This window comes from Bidens hawaiensis, unplaced genomic scaffold (genome assembly GCF_021521415.1).
Source record: "Bidens hawaiensis isolate Kalapana, Puna unplaced genomic scaffold, B.hawaiensis_p1.1 tig00029887_1, whole genome shotgun sequence".
NCBI lineage: Eukaryota > Viridiplantae > Streptophyta > Magnoliopsida > Asterales > Asteraceae > Bidens > Bidens hawaiensis.
This window is the reverse complement of record NW_027494964.1, coordinates 211,750-233,004: the sequence shown is the minus strand read 5'-3', so window position 1 is coordinate 233,004 and position 21,255 is coordinate 211,750. Positions and strand designations below refer to the sequence as shown.

The 21,255-nt window shown below is 41.4% G+C and overlaps 1 protein-coding gene across 2 annotated transcripts; it reads left to right on the top strand.

Moving 5' to 3' along the window:
- Nucleotides 1-2,246: 2,246 nt before the first annotated feature.
- Nucleotides 2,247-10,698, top strand: LOC143579618 (uncharacterized). Of its 2 annotated transcripts, XM_077062870.1 has the most exons (9): nucleotides 2,247-2,408; nucleotides 3,701-3,775; nucleotides 3,934-4,143; nucleotides 7,900-8,022; nucleotides 8,103-8,160; nucleotides 8,761-8,834; nucleotides 9,554-9,642; nucleotides 9,724-9,796; nucleotides 10,122-10,698. In XM_077062870.1, exons 1-8 carry the CDS (start codon nucleotides 2,328-2,330, stop codon nucleotides 9,791-9,793), a joined length of 780 nt encoding a protein of 259 aa, XP_076918985.1. In that variant the 5' UTR covers nucleotides 2,247-2,327; the 3' UTR covers nucleotides 9,794-9,796; nucleotides 10,122-10,698. The 2 variants fall into 2 exon arrangements, with proteins under 2 accessions (XP_076918985.1, XP_076918984.1); XM_077062869.1 differs by lacking the exon at nucleotides 10,122-10,698 and having other exon boundaries at nucleotides 9,724-10,106.
- Nucleotides 10,699-21,255: the final 10,557 nt, after the last annotated feature.

Below are 21,255 nucleotides of genomic sequence, written 5' to 3'. Positions count from 1 at the left end.
GTTGGGTTGTCGGCAGCGACGGTGATGATGGTAATGTCGAGAAAGTATGGTGAAATAGGGAATAAAATAAACGGTGCAGATGATTTGTTTTGATGTGTTTAATGGAAATGTGATTTCTTGTGTAATAAGTGATTTCATTCTATTTATTAACAAAACGATGACCAAGTTTATTTCATTTATCATTTCTGTATACCAAACACTACCTAATAATATTTTTATAAAAAAATATAAGATTTTACTAAAAAGCAAATAAGTAAAAAACAAAAATACTTGTATATGACTAGACAAAACTTTGAAGATGGAATTCCTAAGTTTATCCTCCTCATATGAGAACTCAATGAAGAATAAAAACATAAATATCTCATGATCCATACACAACATATGATAAGAATAAATATATATTTATTAAAAAAAAAGAATAGAGAGATATTTTATAATCAAATAATGTTGAATTGATTTATCCCAAGCACATGATCCACCATTCAAATCAAACTTTAAAAAATAAATGCCATTGTCCCTCAAGGGCAGAAGTGTAACTTCACACCAAAATCATAGTTAGCCTAATTGCCTATATAAACCTTGGATTCTAATTCTCTATTCACATCAGCACATAGAATCCTCAAAAGTAACAAATTTAAGGGTTTGACAAGATGGTTTCAAAGTTAGAGCATACAAAGAAAACTCAAAAACAAACAAGTAAAAATCATCATCATAACCACCACCACCGGAAGTCAGTCATTCAGAAAGAGGCAATAATTCAATATAACAAAGGCAACACCGCCAAGTTCAAGAGAAGCATCTCCCATCTTAAAGAGGATGGTGTTTCTTCCGCCCTCCTCTTGCTAGCATGCATCGCATGTGGTCCATAAGTATATAATCTTGTTCATATATGTATTTACTTATATACTTATTTATTTATGTTTTAGAGGGTAAACAAGTCTTATGCCTAAATTTTAAGTCATAACAGAACATGTACCTAGCTACTTCCATCAATGGTAATTGGTAACAAGTCTTATGTCTAAATTTTAAGTCATAACAGAAAATGTACCTAGCTACTTCCATCAATGGTCATTGGTTTGGGTATTTGCATACTTGGTACTTGCCAATAATTTTCATTTCTTTCATCTGTGATTAACATTTTTAGGACATGCTAGTTAAATTACAAATGGGTTTTAGTTAGCATTTGTAAACAACTCTTAACTACTCTACATTATGTAATTTGGGAAGTCAAGTTACAATAAAAGTCACCTGCTAATACCCTATTAATAAAAAAACTGACCGTGTCGCGTTAACGGATTTCCAAACCCATTTAGTTGTTGTCAATTCCCATTCTATGATATCTTTTGTCTTCTATGAAAGACTAATTAAGATTTGTTTAGTAATTATCAAAAAAAACAAATAAGTAAAAAGAAAAAACTAGTTTGTATTTGTTTAGACAAAACATTGAAGATGAAATACCTAAATTGAGAACTCAAAGATGAAATAGAAAGACATAATTACCTCATGATCCATACATAAAGTATGATAAGAATAAAGAGATATTTTATAATCAAATAATGTTACATTGATTAATTTCAAGCACATGATCTATCCTTCAAAGCTTAACTATAAAAGATAAATAGCATTGTCTCAAAAGGGCAAAAAGTTTAAAAAATATAAATGCATTGATTTATTGAAATAAAAAGATATTTTATATTGCAATAATGTTCAACAAACATGTTTTTGATTTTTGTGTAGCCAGAATCAATCATTATAGTAAACCTACGTATAAAAAGATTTGCTGTTAAAATTTTTTCATAAGTTGGGTGACCAGTATCTTTTTTTTTGAACGACAGGGTGACCAATACCTGTCTCACTACCACACATAAAGTAGGTGGGCAAAAGAATTGATTAACTGAATTGATCCGAAAAACAAACCGAAACTGAATCAGATTAAAATCGATTATGTATGTAGAAATCGGTTTAAAATCCTATAAAATAGGGATATACTAAATATTTGATATGAAAATCCTATATTATTAACTTTCTTAAAATAAATAAAATTAAAATCCAAAAAATATATATAAATACTAGAAACGAATATTATAAAATAACCCCATAAAACAAGAGATAAAAACTAGTATTTTTATATTTACTTCAACTATTGTGTGATACCAATTTTAAAAGAACTTTGAAAACTTCAAGGACCACAAAGAAAAACAAAGAAATACATTTTGACCCTTCAACTTTGTAACATTTTTCATCCATTTCTATAAACTTTTAACAAATCTTTTTTCTATCTCCCTGTTGAATTTGCCAAAATCCAGCATAAACAAACAAACGATCAGATGACGATGACGATGACGAGTGCTGCATGTAAACTCATCGTCTTATTCATTTCTCTACAATCAATACTCGCTATTTCAGAGGTATTATTATTATTCCCCCAATTTATCCGATCAGTTCAATTTCTAGGTTTAATTTCATCTAATTGTGTTTGTGATTATATTAAGCTTTTAATCTTCAATTGATCTGAAGTACAGCTGATTGAGATTATTCGGAGTTTGAAATTGTTGTTATTGATTATTCTTTGATGAATTTTGAAGCTTAATTTGATGGTATTATAGGAGATCTTATGGTTGTTTTCTGTTAATAGATTTTTATTATATATAATTTTATTAGGGTTTTGTATTTGGAACTCATTGTTGTTAAGAAGCAATAGCTTTTATTTGGAAAAATCTGCACTTTATGGAGTTTATAAAGACAACATAAAGTTGATAGGTTTAGTTTGAATTTCATCAGATTTAAAGTTGTTGAGAATTAGGATATTGAGGAGCCTAAACGCCTCGAATAAGATAGCTATGTGAAGCATGTGACTTTGAGCATTTTCAGGATGAAAGTATTGAATTTTGATATTTTTGTCACTTCGGTAGAAACAAGAAAAATGAGTTGGTGATGATCTTTTTTGGTCCTTTTCTTGTATGCATATATGTAGCATGTATCTTGTATAAGATAAGAGAGTGGAGATCGAGATGGTTTAGGCATGTGAAGAGGAGACAAATTACAACTTCAGTAAGAACCATGAAAACCCTCACAATAGATGGGGGGAGGAGCAGAGGCAGGCCCAAACTGACATGAGTGGATTAGACAGGATTTGCAATCTAAGGACATGATCTGGGATAGGAGCTCTTGGAGATTAAGTATTAGGGTTATGGACTTTTTTGGGAGTGTATAGTCCCGTCTTGGATTTGTCTTGGGGCTTTAGCTTTTCCTGTATTTTATCATTTATCTTAGTTTAGTCTCGATGTATAAACCTTTTTAGGAGAGTGTATAAGGTACTTGCATAAGGGTTAGTGGTTATTTTTTCTATCTCATTTCTTTGTTATCTGTAGCTTCTATAGTACGTTCATTGCTGTATGTAACTGGTAGTGCACTTTTCCACTATCAGTACTTTCGTATGGTTGTTTGCTCGGATTCTCTTAGGTTCATTTTATGTCATCTGGATTACTAGACTCTATATCGTTCACGTAAAAAAGAAGGTTTGCCCATCACACCCTCTCTAGACCCTGTCAGTATCTCTGCTATGAGTATGATTTATATTGGGTACGTGTGTTGTTTTATTGTATATATGTGGAACATGCATGTGTCATTGATTTCAAAACATCAATCACAACTTAAGCCATTCCGCTTATTAGTTTCAATAAAATTTTCTTTGCTCCAGAGTTCAGAAGAACATGCTGATGAAGTCCATTGTTCTAGAGAAAGAAGTAGAACTGCACACAAAATTATAGAGGAGGTATATAACTATTTACTATTTCACCATCAATAATTATTTACATTCAGATGGCATCTGCTATTGATATTGACCGTGATCAATATTCACAAGTGAACTATGTTTTGATCATTTAATTTAAATGAGTAAGCATATTCTTCTTACTTTATTTTATTTTGCAGTATTTGATTCCATTTGTGGAACAAGAAAATTACCAGATGTCACATAAGTGTAAGCTTCATCCCAATAATGACATATTTAGGGATCAAGAAGAACACAAGATTCATGTGGATGTAAATGAATGGCGGTGTGGATATTGTAAGAAAAGCTTTCGTGCAGAGAAATTTCTTGATCAGCATTTTGACAACAGGCACAACAATCTTCTAAATGTTGTATGTGCAATCTGTCATATCAAAACTTTTATAATTTTTTGCTCGAAATGTATTTATATGCATAAACCTATTTTGTTCAAAAGTTAACTTGTAAATGCAGTTCTGTAAGTTTTGTAATCATATTTGAGACTGACTATGAATGTGCATGGGTCGGTTTTGGGCTCAAACCGAAAGTTTTTTTTTTGAGTTTTTTAAAACCATATGAGCTTAAAATTTTGGGACGGAAAAAAAATTGGTTCAAAATAAATGAATTTGGACATAACATTGTGTGCCTGAATCTTTTTGTTAACTAATAGTTAATTAATTATTATACATTTGGGAATTCTTATAAATTAGTTAAAATTCAAAATTAAAATGAAAGTCCATAAATTCGGTCCGTTTGCTTTGTTCGCTTTTAATTACACGCAAGATCGAAACCAAACCGATAGTTTGGTTTTTACAGGAAAATAAAAATCCAAATTGTCTGTTTTTGATTGGGTTCGGTTTTTTCGATTAGTTTCATGCACATCCCTATTAGAGACTCTCAAATACTTTGAAAAAAATCTTGACAAAATTTGGTTTTGGTCAACACTGTCCCGTAACCTGTTAAGACCGCCACATCAGCGTTGTAATTGTTTTTAATTCTTCACTGAATAGTCCTTCCATGGCTGTTATTTGGGTATCTGCGGGCTTGGTAAAACTTGTTTTTACTAGATTGTTGCATCAGAAATAAATATATTGTTGGGTTCGTAGGCCTTGTTGGCCCGGTTTATTATATGAAGTCAAAAGAGGAGACGGGTGTGGGCGGTCGGGCCCAAGCCCGGCCCGGTTTAGATTTCTTGCATAATAATTTACTAACCCTAGTTCAGTCTCTATATAAACAACATTATGTACTTGTAATATTTGTCACTCAATAAAGATATACCTAGTTGCCACCCGTGGACGTAGGTCAGTTTAGACCGAACCACGTTAAATCCTCGTGTTCGTTTATTGCTTTCGTGTGTGTGTTCAGTTTCGTGTGTGCGTTTAATCCTAACAAGTGGTATCTAGAGCTTAGGTTCGAGATCACACGAAGAACACGGGAACCAGCCGAGTCGCCGCCAAACCATCCAGCCGCCGCCACCCTACTGCGCTAGGGTTCCGCCGCCGCCTACGGTTTTCCGATCGCCGTTAGGGTTTCCGCCGTCGTTTCGCCGCTACTAAACCCAGCCCGCGCGATCTGCGTTTTTTTGTTGGTTCCGTTTGAAAGCTGTAAGCATCGTATTGTTCGATTCCAGGTTGTCTCTTTTGTTTCCGCTAGTGGCGTTTGAACAGAGAAGAAAAGAAGGGTTTGTATTATTATTTTTCTCTTGAGATTCATGCCAGACTAGGAAAAGACAAGGAAAAACAATATTATTTTGTTGACAAGGGAGTTCAATGGCCACCAACTTTATCCAGATTGTTTAATTTTTTGAGAGGGTCTAGCTTGTTTATTTTGTTGGGCCCGAGATCCATTTAAGCAAGGGTCGAGATTCTATTTTGCAAAGTACGAGTCAAGAATAGTTGAATAAAGATCCTATTTTTCGTTGAAGAACAGTTTTAAGTCAGAAGAAGCGTTAAAGAAACGGAGAACCAGTGCCAACCGCGTTTGTCAGGTTTTATCGTTTCAGTTTAAAGTTTCAGTTTCTGATTTTCAGTTCGATATTCCGCTGCGTATAAATAGGTTGATTTTTTAACAGAGTTCAGTAGAACAATCGTTAAGTTCAGGCTCGTGTTGCTGTGTCTGTCTCTGTTTTATCCAGTTTTTCGTTTTAGTCATTGCCATGGCAGAAGACGGAAAGGTTTCGATACAGAAGTTCGGTTGGTGGAAGATGCAGATTGAGGCACTACTTTGTCAGAAAGACTTGGATGTAGTGCTTGAGGATGAAAAACCAGAAAAGTTGTCAGAAGCAGATTGGAAGAAGTTAGACAAGAAAGCTAGGGCTTGTATTACATTGTCGTTGTCGGAAGATGTGGCGTTTAACGTCATGAAAGAAACCACAGCCCGTGGTATGATGGACGCACTATCCAACATGTATGAGAAGCCTTCGGCAGCGAATAAAGTCTATCTTATCCGAGAGCTAGTGACAACAAGAATGAAAGAGGGTGGGTCAGTTACAACTCATATCAATAATCTTAATTCGATCTTGTCCCGCTTAGTGTCAGTTGACATTAAGTTTGATGATGAAGTTCAAGGCCTCTTGTTATTATCCTCTTTGCCCGACAGTTGGTCGCAAACAGTGACTGCAGTTTGTAGTTCGTCTACAAATATTACTTTCGATGGGATTCGAGATCTGATTCTGGGAGAAGATTCAAGACGCAGAAGTTCAGGTGAATCATCAGGCAATATGCTAGTCACAGAAGGTAGAGGTAGGGGAAAACAGCGAGGCAGTGGGAGCAGGAAGAGGAGTCAGTCTAAGACTCGTAAGGATATTGAATGTTGGGGTTGTAAAGAGAAAGGACACTTCAGGAATCAGTGTCCGAATGGTAAGAAAGAGGTGAACGTTACAGAAGACGACACAGATGACGGGGTCAGTAGTGATGAGGCTTTGGTTTGTAGTGTTGAGAGTAGCGTTGATGCTTGGGTGATGGATTCTGGTGCATCGTTTCATGCCACTCACTGTAGTGAAACGATGAAGAATCTTAAATTTGGGGATTTTGGAAAGGTTCGACTAGCGAATGATGATATTTTAGAGGTTACAGGTATGGGAGACGTTGATTTGATAACTTCAGCCGGTACTTCTTGGACTTTGAAAGACGTGAGGGTTATTCCAAGTTTGAAGAAACGTTTGATTTCAGTTGGGCAGTTGGATGACCAAGGGCACGATGTTAAGTTCGGGAATGGGCAGTGGAAAGTAGTCAAAGGGAATCTCGTGGTTGCTCGTGGCAAGAAAATGGGTTCGTTGTATATGGTCGATATGTCACCGAAAGGAGTGGATCCAGTTTTGGTGAAAGACAAAGTCCGGTTCACAGAATCTCGTGGGCAGAAGAAGGTTCGTTTTGCAAGTAACAAACCCAGAGCCAAAGTGAAGATTCAGGATGAACGAGCTAGGAAGGTTAAATCAGTTGGGGGACATCGTGACAGTGGGAGCACAGGTCGTGTTTCAGTTACAGTTCCAGGTCGACAGTGGATTAAGAAAACCAGTATTCCAGCTGTAAAAGTCTCTCCAATGAATTACTTGCTGAATATGGAGAGTGTTTGTTCTCAGGTTATCTCAGGATCCGGTAGTTCGTTACAGTGGGAGCCGGTAGGGACAAAGAACGGGTCAGGGGCAGTTTCAGCCATGACTGACGTGTTGGAGCTCCGGGGAGCTTCAACGGGCCTTCTGGTTAATTGATGAGAAGGCGGTGGCAACTAGAAGAAGTTTAATGTTCAGATTACAGAAGTACAATCAGGAGTGCAGACGAGAGTACTCAAGGCCTCCGAGTGGGAGATTGTTGGGTTCGTAGGCCTTGTTGGCCCGGTTTATTATATGAAGTCAAAAGAGGAGACGGGTGTGGGCGGTCGGGCCCAAGCCCGGCCCGGTTTAGATTTCTTGCATAATAATTTACTAACCCTAGTTCAGTCTCTATATAAACAACATTATGTACTTGTAATATTTGTCACTCAATAAAGATATACCTAGTTGCCACCCGTGGACGTAGGTCAGTTTAGACTGAACCACGTTAAATCCTCGTGTTCGTTTATTGCTTTCGTGTGTGTGTTCAGTTTCGTGTGTGCGTTTAATCCTAACATATATATATTTTATAAAATCGCAGAGTCATAATAATTGCTTGGCGGATCTATGTGGCGCATTGCATTGTGATCATGCAGGAAATTCTGTTGTTCCCAAAACAAAATGCAACCCTGCAGCTGCAGCAAGAAACCGCCACTTATGTGAGGTTGTTAGTTGCTTAATTTTATATAATTTTTATTACAAAAGTTTATGATTAACATTACTAGTTGTTTTATTTTAATACAGAGTCTTGCAGACAGCTGTTTTCCTGTTCATCAGGGTCCATCGGCAAGTCGACTTCATGGTAACCATTTAACGTTTAGCTCTAATGGGTCAAACATGTCAAACGTTGCTAAATCATTTCACTCAAAAATTAGATTTTATTGAAATGGTTAAACGAGCCAGGCCGCTTGTGAGCTACTCGAGATCGTCTCACTAAAAGCTCAAATCGAGCTTAAATGCCGAGCCTAAAAACAAGCTAGTTTAGTAAGCGAGCCAAGTCCGAGCCACCGGCTTTACTTATCAAGCTTGATATGGCTCGTGAGCATTAACGAGCTAATTACTTATATAATTGTTATTTGATTTATGCATATTTATATATTAATTATTATGCATATATTATGATAAAATAATAGATAATATATATTATGTATAAAAATCGTTACTAAACAAATACAAAAATTAATAATAAGTTATATAACTTAATAACTAAATAATAAACTAATCGAGCTAGAGCTTTAGAAATAGAGCTCAAAACGAGACACACCCGATCATACTAAAGCGTATTGGTTTGACCCGGTTTGGACCCGTTACCCAACCGCCCCATTTTGCTGCCTCTAGTATATATAAATATTTATGTTGTTTTACCATTTACATTAAATAAGACCTTATGATTTACTTGCAGAACTATTTTTGCGCCAATTTTGTGACGCGCATACTTGTTCACGCAACGTCAAGCCTTTTGCTAGAGGTGGAAGGGTAAGAAACTAAGCATTCACTGTTATATTATTTAGGGTAAATTACAGTTTTCTTTCTTTATGTATGGTGTAACTTGCAGAATGTGAAGTTCATCTGTTGTCACACTTTTCGTTCTTTCCACATAGCTTTTCCTGTTAGTTTTTTTTTTTGGAAAAAAATGACCGTTTTACCTTTACATTTAAAGGGCAAAATGCGTAATTTTCATTTTTTTATTCTTTTTATATATGTTTATAAAAGAATTACCGTTGCGAATTGTTTTGAACCGATTGTCCTATAGTTGTAAAGACAAAATGGTTGGTTAATTTAAAAAAATCTAACAGAAAATCTTAACCATAGTTGGTGGAAATTACAAAAAGTGTGACAATATATGAACTCCAGGGACATATTTAGTACTTATTGAAGTTAAAGGACACGATCTGCAAGTTACCTTATACATAAAGGACAAAACTGTATCTGTCCTTAATATATATTTAATATGTTTTGTTTAATGAACAAGGTCTACCAAATGTTAGACATTAGAATTCTAAATGTTATAGAATGGTCACAATGAGCATACGTTATATGCTTAAGAGTGAAAATTCTGACCCGTGTAATGATGTATGGGTCAATTTGGGTTGCGTTTATCTCAAATCTAAAAGGTTAACATGGCAAAGCAAAGTCATGCACACTGTATAAATATTTATTTTGTATAACTGATTAATTATATTATTTTTTTGCAGAAACATACCAACATTTTCTACTTGGCTATATCAATATTAATTCTCATGCTGCTCCCCATCTTTTATATCATGGTGTTTTTGTACCAAAGGTGCGACTGACGGTCTAGTCTCGTTTAACTTTTCTTTTAATTATAGTAATAATACAACTGGTTATACTTGTGATGTTGCAGAGAAATGAGAAAGGGGACGCAAGTATTAAGGCGCATCTCAAAACCGAATCTAAAGAAAAAGCCGTCTTAGTTGGTAAGTTTTGAGCTAATAATTTTATAAAAATGAAAGTGCCAGACTAAAAATTGGAAGAAATTTGTTGTTGGAATTTAGCGCATTTTTTTTACCAAACGCCCCAAAGGATTTAGGTTTTTTATTTTTCTTATATTCAATAGTAAGGGGTATTCTGGTTATTTAAAATAATAATAATAATAATAAAGTTAACCTTTGTCTACTTAGGGACCAAAACTGTTACGTTTGCGCAAATTATTGATCCAAAGGTGTAATATTTTAAACTTAGGGACCAAAGTCAATGCATACCACATGGACCAGTCGTGTAATTAATTCTAAATCGTTGCAGGTGAAGCTCATGTATTATATGATACTATTCAAGAGTGGGAACATTATGATACATTCAACTGAGTACCTAAATCCCCAAGTTTTGATATGATTTGTACTGGACAGTCGATTGAAGGTTAATTGTGTGGGACCCACTCTTGAGAGACATAACATTGATATCTTGTATGTACTAACTACTAACTAGGGTGCGAAAATTTTGGTTTGGTCAATGCCAACAGATTTGATCTCATTTTTAGCATTGCATAAAAACCATACGCTTTATTACATGATCTCGTTTAAGATACATGAAAAGTCAAATAAATGGTAAATGTTGGTTACTAGGACAATCATCACATTTGTTATCTAGACTTCTTTGCTCGTGTGACATGCTACTGATCGTTAATCGACAACTTCAAATTAAAATTAAGATGCCCTATTTGATTAAAAGCAATTATCCAGGCCTTAACTTTTGCACGTTTGGAATGTCATTTCATCAAATCTTAACCATTTTACGGTTAACGTGGTTTTGTTTCTCCTAAAAGTTTTCAACTTTATGCGACGTAAGACAAATTAAAAGGCTTTAATATGCCCATTGTCAGTCTTGTAATCGCTAGTCAGGCGGTTAACTAGAGACTAACGATTCATCAGCACCTGGTCGAGATTTTTACAACTATGCCCATCGTTCCCTACCAACTTCTTCCCACTATTTGGGTTGCTTGATTTGAAAAAGAAGGTAAAGAAGAACAATAATTAATTTACACACATCCAAATCTAAAGAAATCAATTGAAATCATTATCAAAGAGTTTGATTAATAACTGTTGAGTTAGATTACCTCTATCAATAATTTAACCTCAATGAACTAACATACAACATCTTTCAAATTCACTTAGAAATCTTACCAAAATCCGTTCAAAGATGGCGCCCGAGATCAACCTGGGTCCTTTATTGTTACTGGTTTTCCTTGCTGCCATATATCTCGGAGCTCATGAGCTAATCGATCGCCATTATCATTGGTTTTCGTTTCCAAATCTTGTTCTGATATGTCTACTGTTTGTAGTTAGTTCCCCTGATTCGTTCTTCTTCGTCGCTTACAATGGGTTATTGGTTTGCTGCATAATTTGTTTATATTTCTTCGTTATCGACGAGCTCGCATGATCGTGCCATATATGTAATCCAATTGTAAAGGAACAATTTGTGTATATCAGTTGTTCTCATGACAGAACAATATATGATAACCAAATGAAAGTGTATAGAGTTTGTGCTTGCATTAAATAGTAATTAGATAATATCCTAGCATCGTTTCATACGTCTATGTAAACAATGTAAATATATCATAGGACTGATCCATAATAAAATGTGACTGAATGTTCATTAAGCATAACAGATATGAACGGCATGGTTTAATCGCGCTATGGTCGTTATTGTAACAACTAGTGCATGTGATCATATGACCAAATAACATAAAATCAAATGGTGTAACAAGAAGCACAATTGAAAAGGACAAAATTCAATTATTTCAAAAGGTACTAAAGCCTAATTCAGTTTGATCAAGAAAGATGTTAAAGACATATTTATACTTTCTAATTAATGTTTATTCAATTAAGTTGTGTACCTAATATAAATTGTTTCTTTTTTTTTTATTCTTAAGTTATTTGTTAATTTTTTTAGGAAACAATTTTAATAACATATTTAATTTCTAGTTCCTTTAGTTCATTTAAAATTCACAACTTGAAGAGGTAGGTCCCAGCAGAGCCCAGTTGGACCCGCAAGACTCACCTTAAACAGGGACGTCTGCGCAGAGACCAACTGGATCCGCAGGACCAACCATGCTCAGAGACGTGACGTCCTTACGCGCAGTATGCAAGCTGGTCCCGCAGGAAATGCCTCCCATGGTGAAGGACTCCGCCTGTTCCCGCAGCCTCGGATACAAGCCATGAGGGAAGGCCACCCGCGCAGCATGGCTACACGCACTAGGTACTTAGCTCTCGATCATTCAGTGTCACCTGAAGGAATGAGCAAAGCCGGGAGCAATCCCGCACAGAGGCGGGAGGGGGAATACTCCCGCCCAAATAAGCCAGTCTGTATACTGAAGGACCTTTTACTGTACCTGACGAGGTATGGGCGAAAGATCTGATCAGGGATACGACAGCTCACTGATACAGTATGGCGAGCAGCATGCTCCTGTACTGTATCACTATTAAGCCGCTGCCTACTCACCAACTACTGTCATACCACGTGCGTAGCCGGCAGTTGGTGGAAAGGGAATAGTATACAGCAGGCCTGGTCGCTATCAGCCGCTGCCTACCCACCAACTACCAGCAGGGCACGTGCGTAGGCTACTGTTGATGAACAGGAACACTGTTGCAGCCGGCCATACCTCCTTGGAAACCTACATCCGGCTATAAATATCCCAAATGGTATGATCATCTAAACACAACATATCTTACTACATTATCATCATATTATACCTGATATCTGCTCTAGCAATCTCTTAATATACTTTTATATTTAAAGAGCAATCTAGTCTGATTCTCACGCCGGAGGGTGGTCACAAGGAGGAACCCCCCCCCCTTCTCAGTGACGAGCTCACGGTGTCTGTTTTGCAGGTTATCAGAAGAACCATCTTCCAAGGGTCTAACCCCTCGTGGGAAACATCTCTCCAACCCCCAGGTTACCAGTAATCTGCCCGGGGTCCGGTTAGTGTTTCTTCATTGGCGCCATCCGTGCATAAAGCTAGAACTTTATTTTTCTCCAGTTTTTTCAAACATCTACAAATATGGTTAGAGAAATTCCGGTAACCATAACCCCTGCTACTAGGGGGAATACCGGCAACACAGTTTTTACGAACACTACCCCGGCTACCGAAGCCGGGGCAAGTGAAGTAAATTTTACGAACACTACCCCACTTACCAAAGCTGGGGCAAGTGCAGTAAATGATCGCCTACTGGGATCCACTGATACCCAGGTTGAGAAACGAAGACTCCCCCGCCAAACTCTCGATGAAGTTAAGGCATGGGCGGAGGCACGACAAAAGGAATTCCAGGCTGAGTTGGACGAACGCTTGCGTTCCGTGCAACAGGCCGACGAATTCGAATACTGGGAGGATGACTCGGAGGAATCCGACTCCGACGCGAACCCTCGCCATAGGGCAAAAGGGAAGCATAAGGAAACGGAATCCCAACCGAAAAGGCATTTTGGACAAGCCTTCAAACCAAAAAGCACAGGTGGAAGTCCACGAGACTTCTCTAAAACGTTCAGACCAAACGTTGCAAATGCAGGAACGTCCAAATTTGCAAGGGACATTGCTGAAGCAATCGCCCCAAAGAGTGCCAAACAAATGCCCAACATAGGCACATATGACGGTATATCTGATCCAGACGATCATTTGAACAGGTTCATAGCAGGGGCAACCGTCAGCAATTGGACGGAACCAACGTGGTGTTACATGTTCCAAATGACGCTGGTTGGGGCTGCTAGAGCATGGTTCGATCGTCTACCGGTCAACCACATCTACGACTGGGCAGACTTCCAACAAAAGTTTAGCCAACACTTCAGCCAGCAACGGAAGTATACCGAGGAGCAATGGACAATCCTCAAATGCATACGAGAGGAAGACGAATCTCTGCCAAACTTCATCACTCGCTTCAACTCAAAGAAGCTAAGTTTGGGCAATATCAGTGAAGATCTTGTTCGCGCTGCCTTCATCCAGGGCGCACATGACCCAGAGCTCATCCGCACCCTAACGGGTAAAGATGGCATGCCATCCACATGGGATGGCATCATGACAGCAGCAAAACGCTATGCGGAAACAGAGAAACAACTGGGTAGAGATCTCCCACAGAGCACAAACCTCTACACCCAGAGGACGAGAGAAGACAACGTCCTCACCGCCCGATTAAATAAAAAACGAAAGCTAGGCATCTGGCAGTCAAGGGTAAACTTTGACACCTCATCCGGCTTGCAAAATCGGTTGGGCGGAAGGGATAATGTACAGTCGCACCGGAACTCCAGATGGACGCCACTCACCAAAAGCGTCACTGAGATATTCGCCACTGAAGGGCTCCCATGGCCAAAACCGCCAATAATCCGACATCGTCACGATGCAGATCGGAGCAAATACTGTGACTTTCACAAGACAAAGGGCCACAACACTGAAGAATGCATAGATGTAAAAGATATGGTCGAAGCATTTGTCAGAGATGGGACGCTCGCGCACCTCGTGGCGTAATAAAGGCTGAGCAGGCGGGTGCGTATAGAACCCCAGCTGGGGAAAACACGAATCAATTCCAGCTTCAAAATCGAGACTACATGCTGCGTAAAGAACGAGATCCCGAACCAGGTGCGTATCGGCTCGATGGCACTCCCATCCCAACAAGGAAGGGAGCTCATTTACACAGTTTGCATGTAAATCAATTCCAATTTGTAAAGAAAAGGCCAAGAGCCACTTCTAATGGAAATGATTCTCTTAAGAATATCGAAGCTGATGATTTTATATTTAATACTTTTCTGGACACTAATATGCCGGTTTTCACCGCATAATTACGTGAAGTCATTGCATGGGAAGGCGGTCCTACCCGCACGAACCCAATAACGTGACAAACCTTCACGCAGGTCAGTTGAAGGGGAAAAAGTTCAGCACCCAAAAATGAAAGTGCCGGTCTATCCGCATGAATCATTAACGAAACTGAATAATAACCTATCAACAACCGCGCGTCGAACGGTTAAAACTATCCAACACTGGTGACGGCATTCACATTACGTGAAGTCGTTGCGTGGGAAGGCGGTCTTACCCGCAGAGATCTCCCACAGAGCACAAACCTCTACACCCAGAGGACGAGAGAAGACAACGTCCTCACCGCCCGATTAAATAAAAAACGAAAGCTAGGCATCTGGCAGTCAAGGGTAAACTTTGACACCTCATCCGGCTTGCAAAATCGGTTGGGCGGAAGGGATAATGTACAGTCGCACCGGAACTCCAGATGGACGCCACTCACCAAAAGCGTCACTGAGATATTCGCCACTGAAGGGCTCCCATGGCCAAAACCGCCAATAATCCGACATCGTCACGATGCAGATCGGAGCAAATACTGTGACTTTCACAAGACAAAGGGCCACAACACTGAAGAATGCATAGATGTAAAAGATATGGTCGAAGCATTTGTCAGAGATGGGACGCTCGCGCACCTCGTGGCGTAATAAAGGCTGAGCAGGCGGGTGCGTATAGAACCCCAGCTGGGGAAAACACGAATCAATTCCAGCTTCAAAATCGAGACTACATGCTGCGTAAAGAACGAGATCCCGAACCAGGTGCGTATCGGCTCGATGGCACTCCCATCCCAACAAGGAAGGGAGCTCATTTACACAGTTTGCATGTAAATCAATTCCAATTTGTAAAGAAAAGGCCAAGAGCCACTTCTAATGGAAATGATTCTCTTAAGAATATCGAAGCTGATGATTTTACATTTAATACTTTTCTGGACACTAATATGCCGGTTTTCACCGCATAATTACGTGAAGTCATTGCATGGGAAGGCGGTCCTACCCGCACGAACCCAATAACGTGACAAACCTTCACGCAGGTCAGTTGAAGGGGAAAAAGTTCAGCACCCAAAAATGAAAGTGCCGGTCTATCCGCATGAATCATTAACGAAACTGAATAATAACCTATCAACAACCGCGCGTCGAACGGTTAAAACTATCCAACACTGGTGACGGCATTCACATTACGTGAAGTCGTTGCGTGGGAAGGCGGTCTCTGCGCAGACGTCCCTGTTTAAGGTGAGTCTTGCGGGTCCAACTGGGCTCTGCTGGGACCTACCTCTTCAAGTCAACCCACAGAGCACAAACCTCTACACCCAGAGGACGAGAGAAGACAACGTCCTCACCGCCCGATTAAATAAAAAACGAAAGCTAGGCATCTGGCAGTCAAGGGTAAACTTTGACACCTCATCCGGCTTGCAAAATCGGTTGGGCGGAAGGGATAATGTACAGTCGCACCGGAACTCCAGATGGACGCCACTCACCAAAAGCGTCACTGAGATATTCGCCACTGAAGGGCTCCCATGGCCAAAACCGCCAATAATCCGACATCGTCACGATGCAGATCGGAGCAAATACTGTGACTTTCACAAGACAAAGGGCCACAACACTGAAGAATGCATAGATGTAAAAGATATGGTCGAAGCATTTGTCAGAGATGGGACGCTCGCGCACCTCGTGGCGTAATAAAGGCTGAGCAGGCGGGTGCGTATAGAACCCCAGCTGGGGAAAACACGAATCAATTCCAGCTTCAAAATCGAGACTACATGCTGCGTAAAGAACGAGATCCCGAACCAGGTGCGTATCGGCTCGATGGCACTCCCATCCCAACAAGGAAGGGAGCTCATTTACACAGTTTGCATGTAAATCAATTCCAATTTGTAAAGAAAAGGCCAAGAGCCACTTCTAATGGAAATGATTCTCTTAAGAATATCGAAGCTGATGATTTTACATTTAATACTTTTCTGGACACTAATATGCCGGTTTTCACCGCATAATTACGTGAAGTCATTGCATGGGAAGGCGGTCCTACCCGCACGAACCCAATAACGTGACAAACCTTCACGCAGGTCAGTTGAAGGGGAAAAAGTTCAGCACCCAAAAATGAAAGTGCCGGTCTATCCGCATGAATCATTAACGAAACTAAATAATAACCTATCAACAACCGCGCGTCGAACGGTTAAAACTATCCAACACTGGTGACGGCATTCACATTACGTGAAGTCGTTGCGTGGGAAGGCGGTCTTACCCGCACGAACCCAATAACGTGGCAAACCTTCACGCAGGTCAGTTGAAGGAGAAGAGTTCAATTATTCCATTAAATGAAAGTGCCGGTCTATCCGCATGAATCATGAAAGGAAAATGAACACTAACCTATCGACAACCGCGCGTCGAACGGTTCAAAACAAAATTCTTAAAAAGGTAAGAAAAACCTACACGCAGGTCAGGTATGGGTAAAGTTTTGCCATCCTACTAAGTGCAAGTGACGGTTCTACCCGCACAATCACGAAAGAGGAAGCAAAACTTCACACCTATTATCAACCACGTTCAAAGGTTAACTTATCCTCAAAAGGTAAGAAAAACCTACACGCAGGTCAGGTATGGGTAAAGTTTTGCCATCCTACTAAGTGCAAGTGACGGTTCTACCCGCACAATCACGAAAGAGGAAGCAAAACTTCACACCTATTATCAACCACGTTCAAAGGTTAACTTATCCTCAAAAGGCAAGAAAAACCTACACGCAGGTCAGGTATGGGTAAAGTTTTGCCATCCTACTAAGTGCAAGTGACGGTTCTACCCGCACAATCACGAAAGAGGAAGCAAAACTTCACACCTATTATCAACCACGTTCAAAGGTTAACTTATCCTCAAAAGGCAAGAAAAACCTACACGCAGGTCAGATAAGGGTAAAGTTTTGCCATCCTACTAAGTGCAAGTGACGGTTCTACCCGCACAATCACGAAAGAGGAAGCAAAACTTCACACCTATTATCAACCACGTTCAAAGGTTAACTTATCCTCAAAAAGTAAGAAAAACCTACACGCAGGTTAGATAAAAGTTAAAGTTTAGCCATCCTACCAAGTGCAAGTGACGGTTCTACCCGCACAATCACGAAGGAGGAAGCGAAACTTTAACCCACTATCAACCACGTTCAAAGGTTCTTATTCTAAACACTTGGAAAATTGCTAATTTAAACTAAGTATGCAAGTCATAAGTTTATAAAGCAAGGAACCCAAAGAAGGAAATAACAATCTTATACGCAAAAAGATTAATATTTCAAGAATATATTACAAGAATGGCCGGGTAACTACCCGCCTAAAAGAAAAAATAAAAAACTATACAAGTCTTAGCAATGGGAAGGGATCTTCAGGATCAAGCCTCAGGGCCGCTTCCACTTGGACCCGCTCCGTCAGAAGAACGGGGTGGTTCGAGGAACGCTTTGAGGACAGCTAACCCATCATCAGCAGCAGCTACTTCGTCCACCTTCTCCACCACTGGATGCGGGAAGGCGGCGTATTGGTTCAATGCTTGGTCATAAATGGCTTCAGTATCCACATTGAACAAAGGGAAGTTGGAAGGCGGGACGCCTTTCTCAACAAACCCTAGACCAAGCATGAAGCCGGCCTTTTCCCCATCATCATGAGAAGCGTTGAGGGCTGCGGTCATAGCATCATCGTAAGAGGTCTCTGAAAAGACCCGACGCACAACCTACAAAGAAAACACAAGTATTAGAACCTTTTCTTACAAAAGAAATGCGTGAAGATAAATCTAAACATACCTGAGGCAACGCTTCTCGAAGAAGCCATCGGAGGGCAGCTTGAGCTTCGGTATGGGCGCGTTCGGCTTCGCTCTTGTTAAGGTTGGCAAGTAAAACTTCCTTAGCGGCAGCCTCTTCGACGCCCTTAAGCTTCCGCTGGGTCTGGTCAAGCACCCCCCTTTGGTCCAGGATTTCCTGGAGTTTCTTGGCATCTTCCATTGCCAAGGCATCATGAGCGCGTTGGAGAGCCTCTAATTTGGCCTTGAGCTCCTCATTCTCCACACGCAAAGGCTCAGCAACGGCTTCAGCCTTGGCAGCCCTCTAGGTTGCATTTCGCGCAGTCTCCCTGGCCAGCCGAAGCTGTTCATTCACAGCTTGGGCAGCCTTGGAGCGGGCCTCGAGTCGCGCCTGAACTTCAACCTCGAGGGCCTTGAAGGCCTTCTCCTTGTCGGCGGCAGCTGCCGCCAGCTGTTGGTTCTCCTCCCGAAGAGCACGCGCCTCAGATATGTCCTTGGCGTGAGCTGCTTTCAACTTGTCGTTTTCACGACAAAGCAACTCGACGCGCGGCTGCATCCGGGCCTGGAGAACCCGAAGCTCATTAGTTAGCCTACCCTCCTGGTAGCTAACCATGGCTTCCCCCAACGCGCCCGGAGGAGCAGCGTGGCGAGCCCAGTCCACGCACTCCACGGGTGTGCGAAGGGTTGTTCCTCGGCGTATGTTCCATCGAGGAACATACACTTCATTGGAATCCGACACTGCAAAAGAAACAAAAGCAGTAAGGAAAAGATGATGAAAAACATAAGGGAAAAAGAAAGGAACCCTACGCACCTGTAGGGTCAATGACAGGCCGATAGCCGCCAAACCCATCACCTGAACCTAAAGGAAATCCATCCAACAGGTCAGGCAGACGGGAAGGTGGCAAAGATCGGCGTGAAGCCCTGCGCGTACCTGATGGTCCGGCCATCGGTGCCGGTGGCGCGGGCATGGTGGCAGCCGCCGTGGTCGCCGTCGTTGTCTCCGCCGCGGTCGCCGCCTCCTTAAAAGCAGCAGTAACCGCCGGTTCCGTGAAGGATGCTGTAAAAATCGCACTCACGGCCGGCGGTGACGTCATCACTACCGGAACAGCTGGCTCAAAGGAATGAGCAACTGGACCAGCGGATGCAGACGCAGGCGCCTGGGTCGACGCCTCAGGAAGGCTGACCGAGCCTACCGTCATTGGCGGGGAGGTATTCCCCTGCGGTTCACCCCGGAATGCGTCAACACCCACGCCTGCACAAAGAAGAAAGTGTTAAATTTATAGTGATAAATCTGCAGACATTATGATTATACTTACGGGTTTTCTTGACCCTGAACGTACGGACGGGCGGGGAGGAACCCGATGGAGCCGGCCTCTTGGTACCGGTCACCGTCGTCTTCATTGGTTCTCCGGAGGTAACGGTCGTAGCCTCCGGAGCAGTGCTCTTCTCACCACCGGGCTTCCCCGCCACCTCTTCACTATCTGACTCCGAGTCAGAGAGAACCACTGGATCAGCTGTGGAGGCCTTCTCCTTCCCCTTCACGCCGGCAGCAGCCTTCTTCTTCCGCACAAGGGGAGGACCATCTGCGGATTCCTCAGAAGAAGACAGGATGTAAGGATTTCCAGCAACGGGTACAGCATTGAGGGGTTCAGGATAGAATATCTCCTTACCTGGCCGCCGGTGGCTCAGGATCTCTTGGCCCGGCGGATAGACCTCCACAAACCTATCCGCCGTTTGCTCCAGGATGGGCAACTCATTGTCGTCCAGAGCACGAGTGCCCACCCGCACGGGACTGTCAGCCTCCCGCGGGAACAGGAGCGACCCCAAATTATTCCCCTCTAAAAGAAAAGAAACAGTTAGAAAATAAACTAATATCAGCAAGAAAGACAAGACATACCATAAGGAATAGAGTTCAAACCGTATTCGAGAAGGATAGGAAACCGGGACGCATCCTTCCATACCCGGCTCATCCCCAGCAGCACCATCCCGGACTCCGCAAACCGGTAAACCGGAGATTGGACCCGGGATATCTTCGCGAACCATTCCGCCTCCTGGTAACTGGAAGCATGAAGGCTCGGAAGCGCTTGACCCTTCTTGAACTTCATAGCAATGGGGATGGCGCGGGCAGAGATGTAGAAGAACTCCCGCTTCCACGATCGGAGACTGCGCTCGGTCACGCAGATCTTCAAACCCTTAATACGGGTTGTCAGGGTGTACCACCCCTGGACGCACCTCCAAGTATAGAAGGTCATCAGGCGGTCCACATAGGGCTCAATACCCAGAATCCGGCACACCCACTCGAAGTGCCGGACCTTGGCAATCGCCATCGGATGCACCTCGGTCAGGTGCACACCGTGCCTCTCCAGGACACGATACATAAACTTTGTCAATGGAAACCTAAGGTTCCCATAAACAAAGAATGCAGCATATACCCCGATCTTGCCACTGGGGGCATCGTACACAGTCTGGTGGGATTCAGGAAACTCAGGCTCGAGAGACTCGAGCATGAACTTCCTGACTATGTACTGGTACTGATCGAGAGGTAGAGCACACTGGCACTCGCCAGCAGTACTCCTATCGTCGGCTACAGCTTCAGCATCATGAGAAGACATTTTTGCAGAAAGAAGAGTGATTTCGGGAAAATGCTTGCCTGAAAAAGGGGAGTATTTGCCGGAAATCACTAAGAAGAAAAAGAAGAGAGGTGAAAGTGTGGATTACAAAGGGGCCTCTCCCCCTTTATATACTAATCGCAATTAATGCGGTGAATTTAATGCGGAGGAGAGAGAAATCGAAGGTGCAATGAAACTATGACACGTGGCAAAAAGCAGGCTGGCAACAGCTG

Bases quoted from the DNA above. Each gene is read 5' to 3' on its own strand.
- LOC143579618 (XM_077062870.1), top strand. From the start codon at position 2,328: ATGACGATGACGATGACGAGTGCTGCATGTAAACTCATCGTCTTATTC. The intron at 4,144-7,899 runs GTATGTGCAATC...ATAAAATCGCAG, and splicing joins ACAACAATCTTCTAAATGTT to AGTCATAATAATTGCTTGGC. The intron at 8,835-9,553 runs GTAAGAAACTAA...ATTTTTTTGCAG, and splicing joins CTTTTGCTAGAGGTGGAAGG to AAACATACCAACATTTTCTA.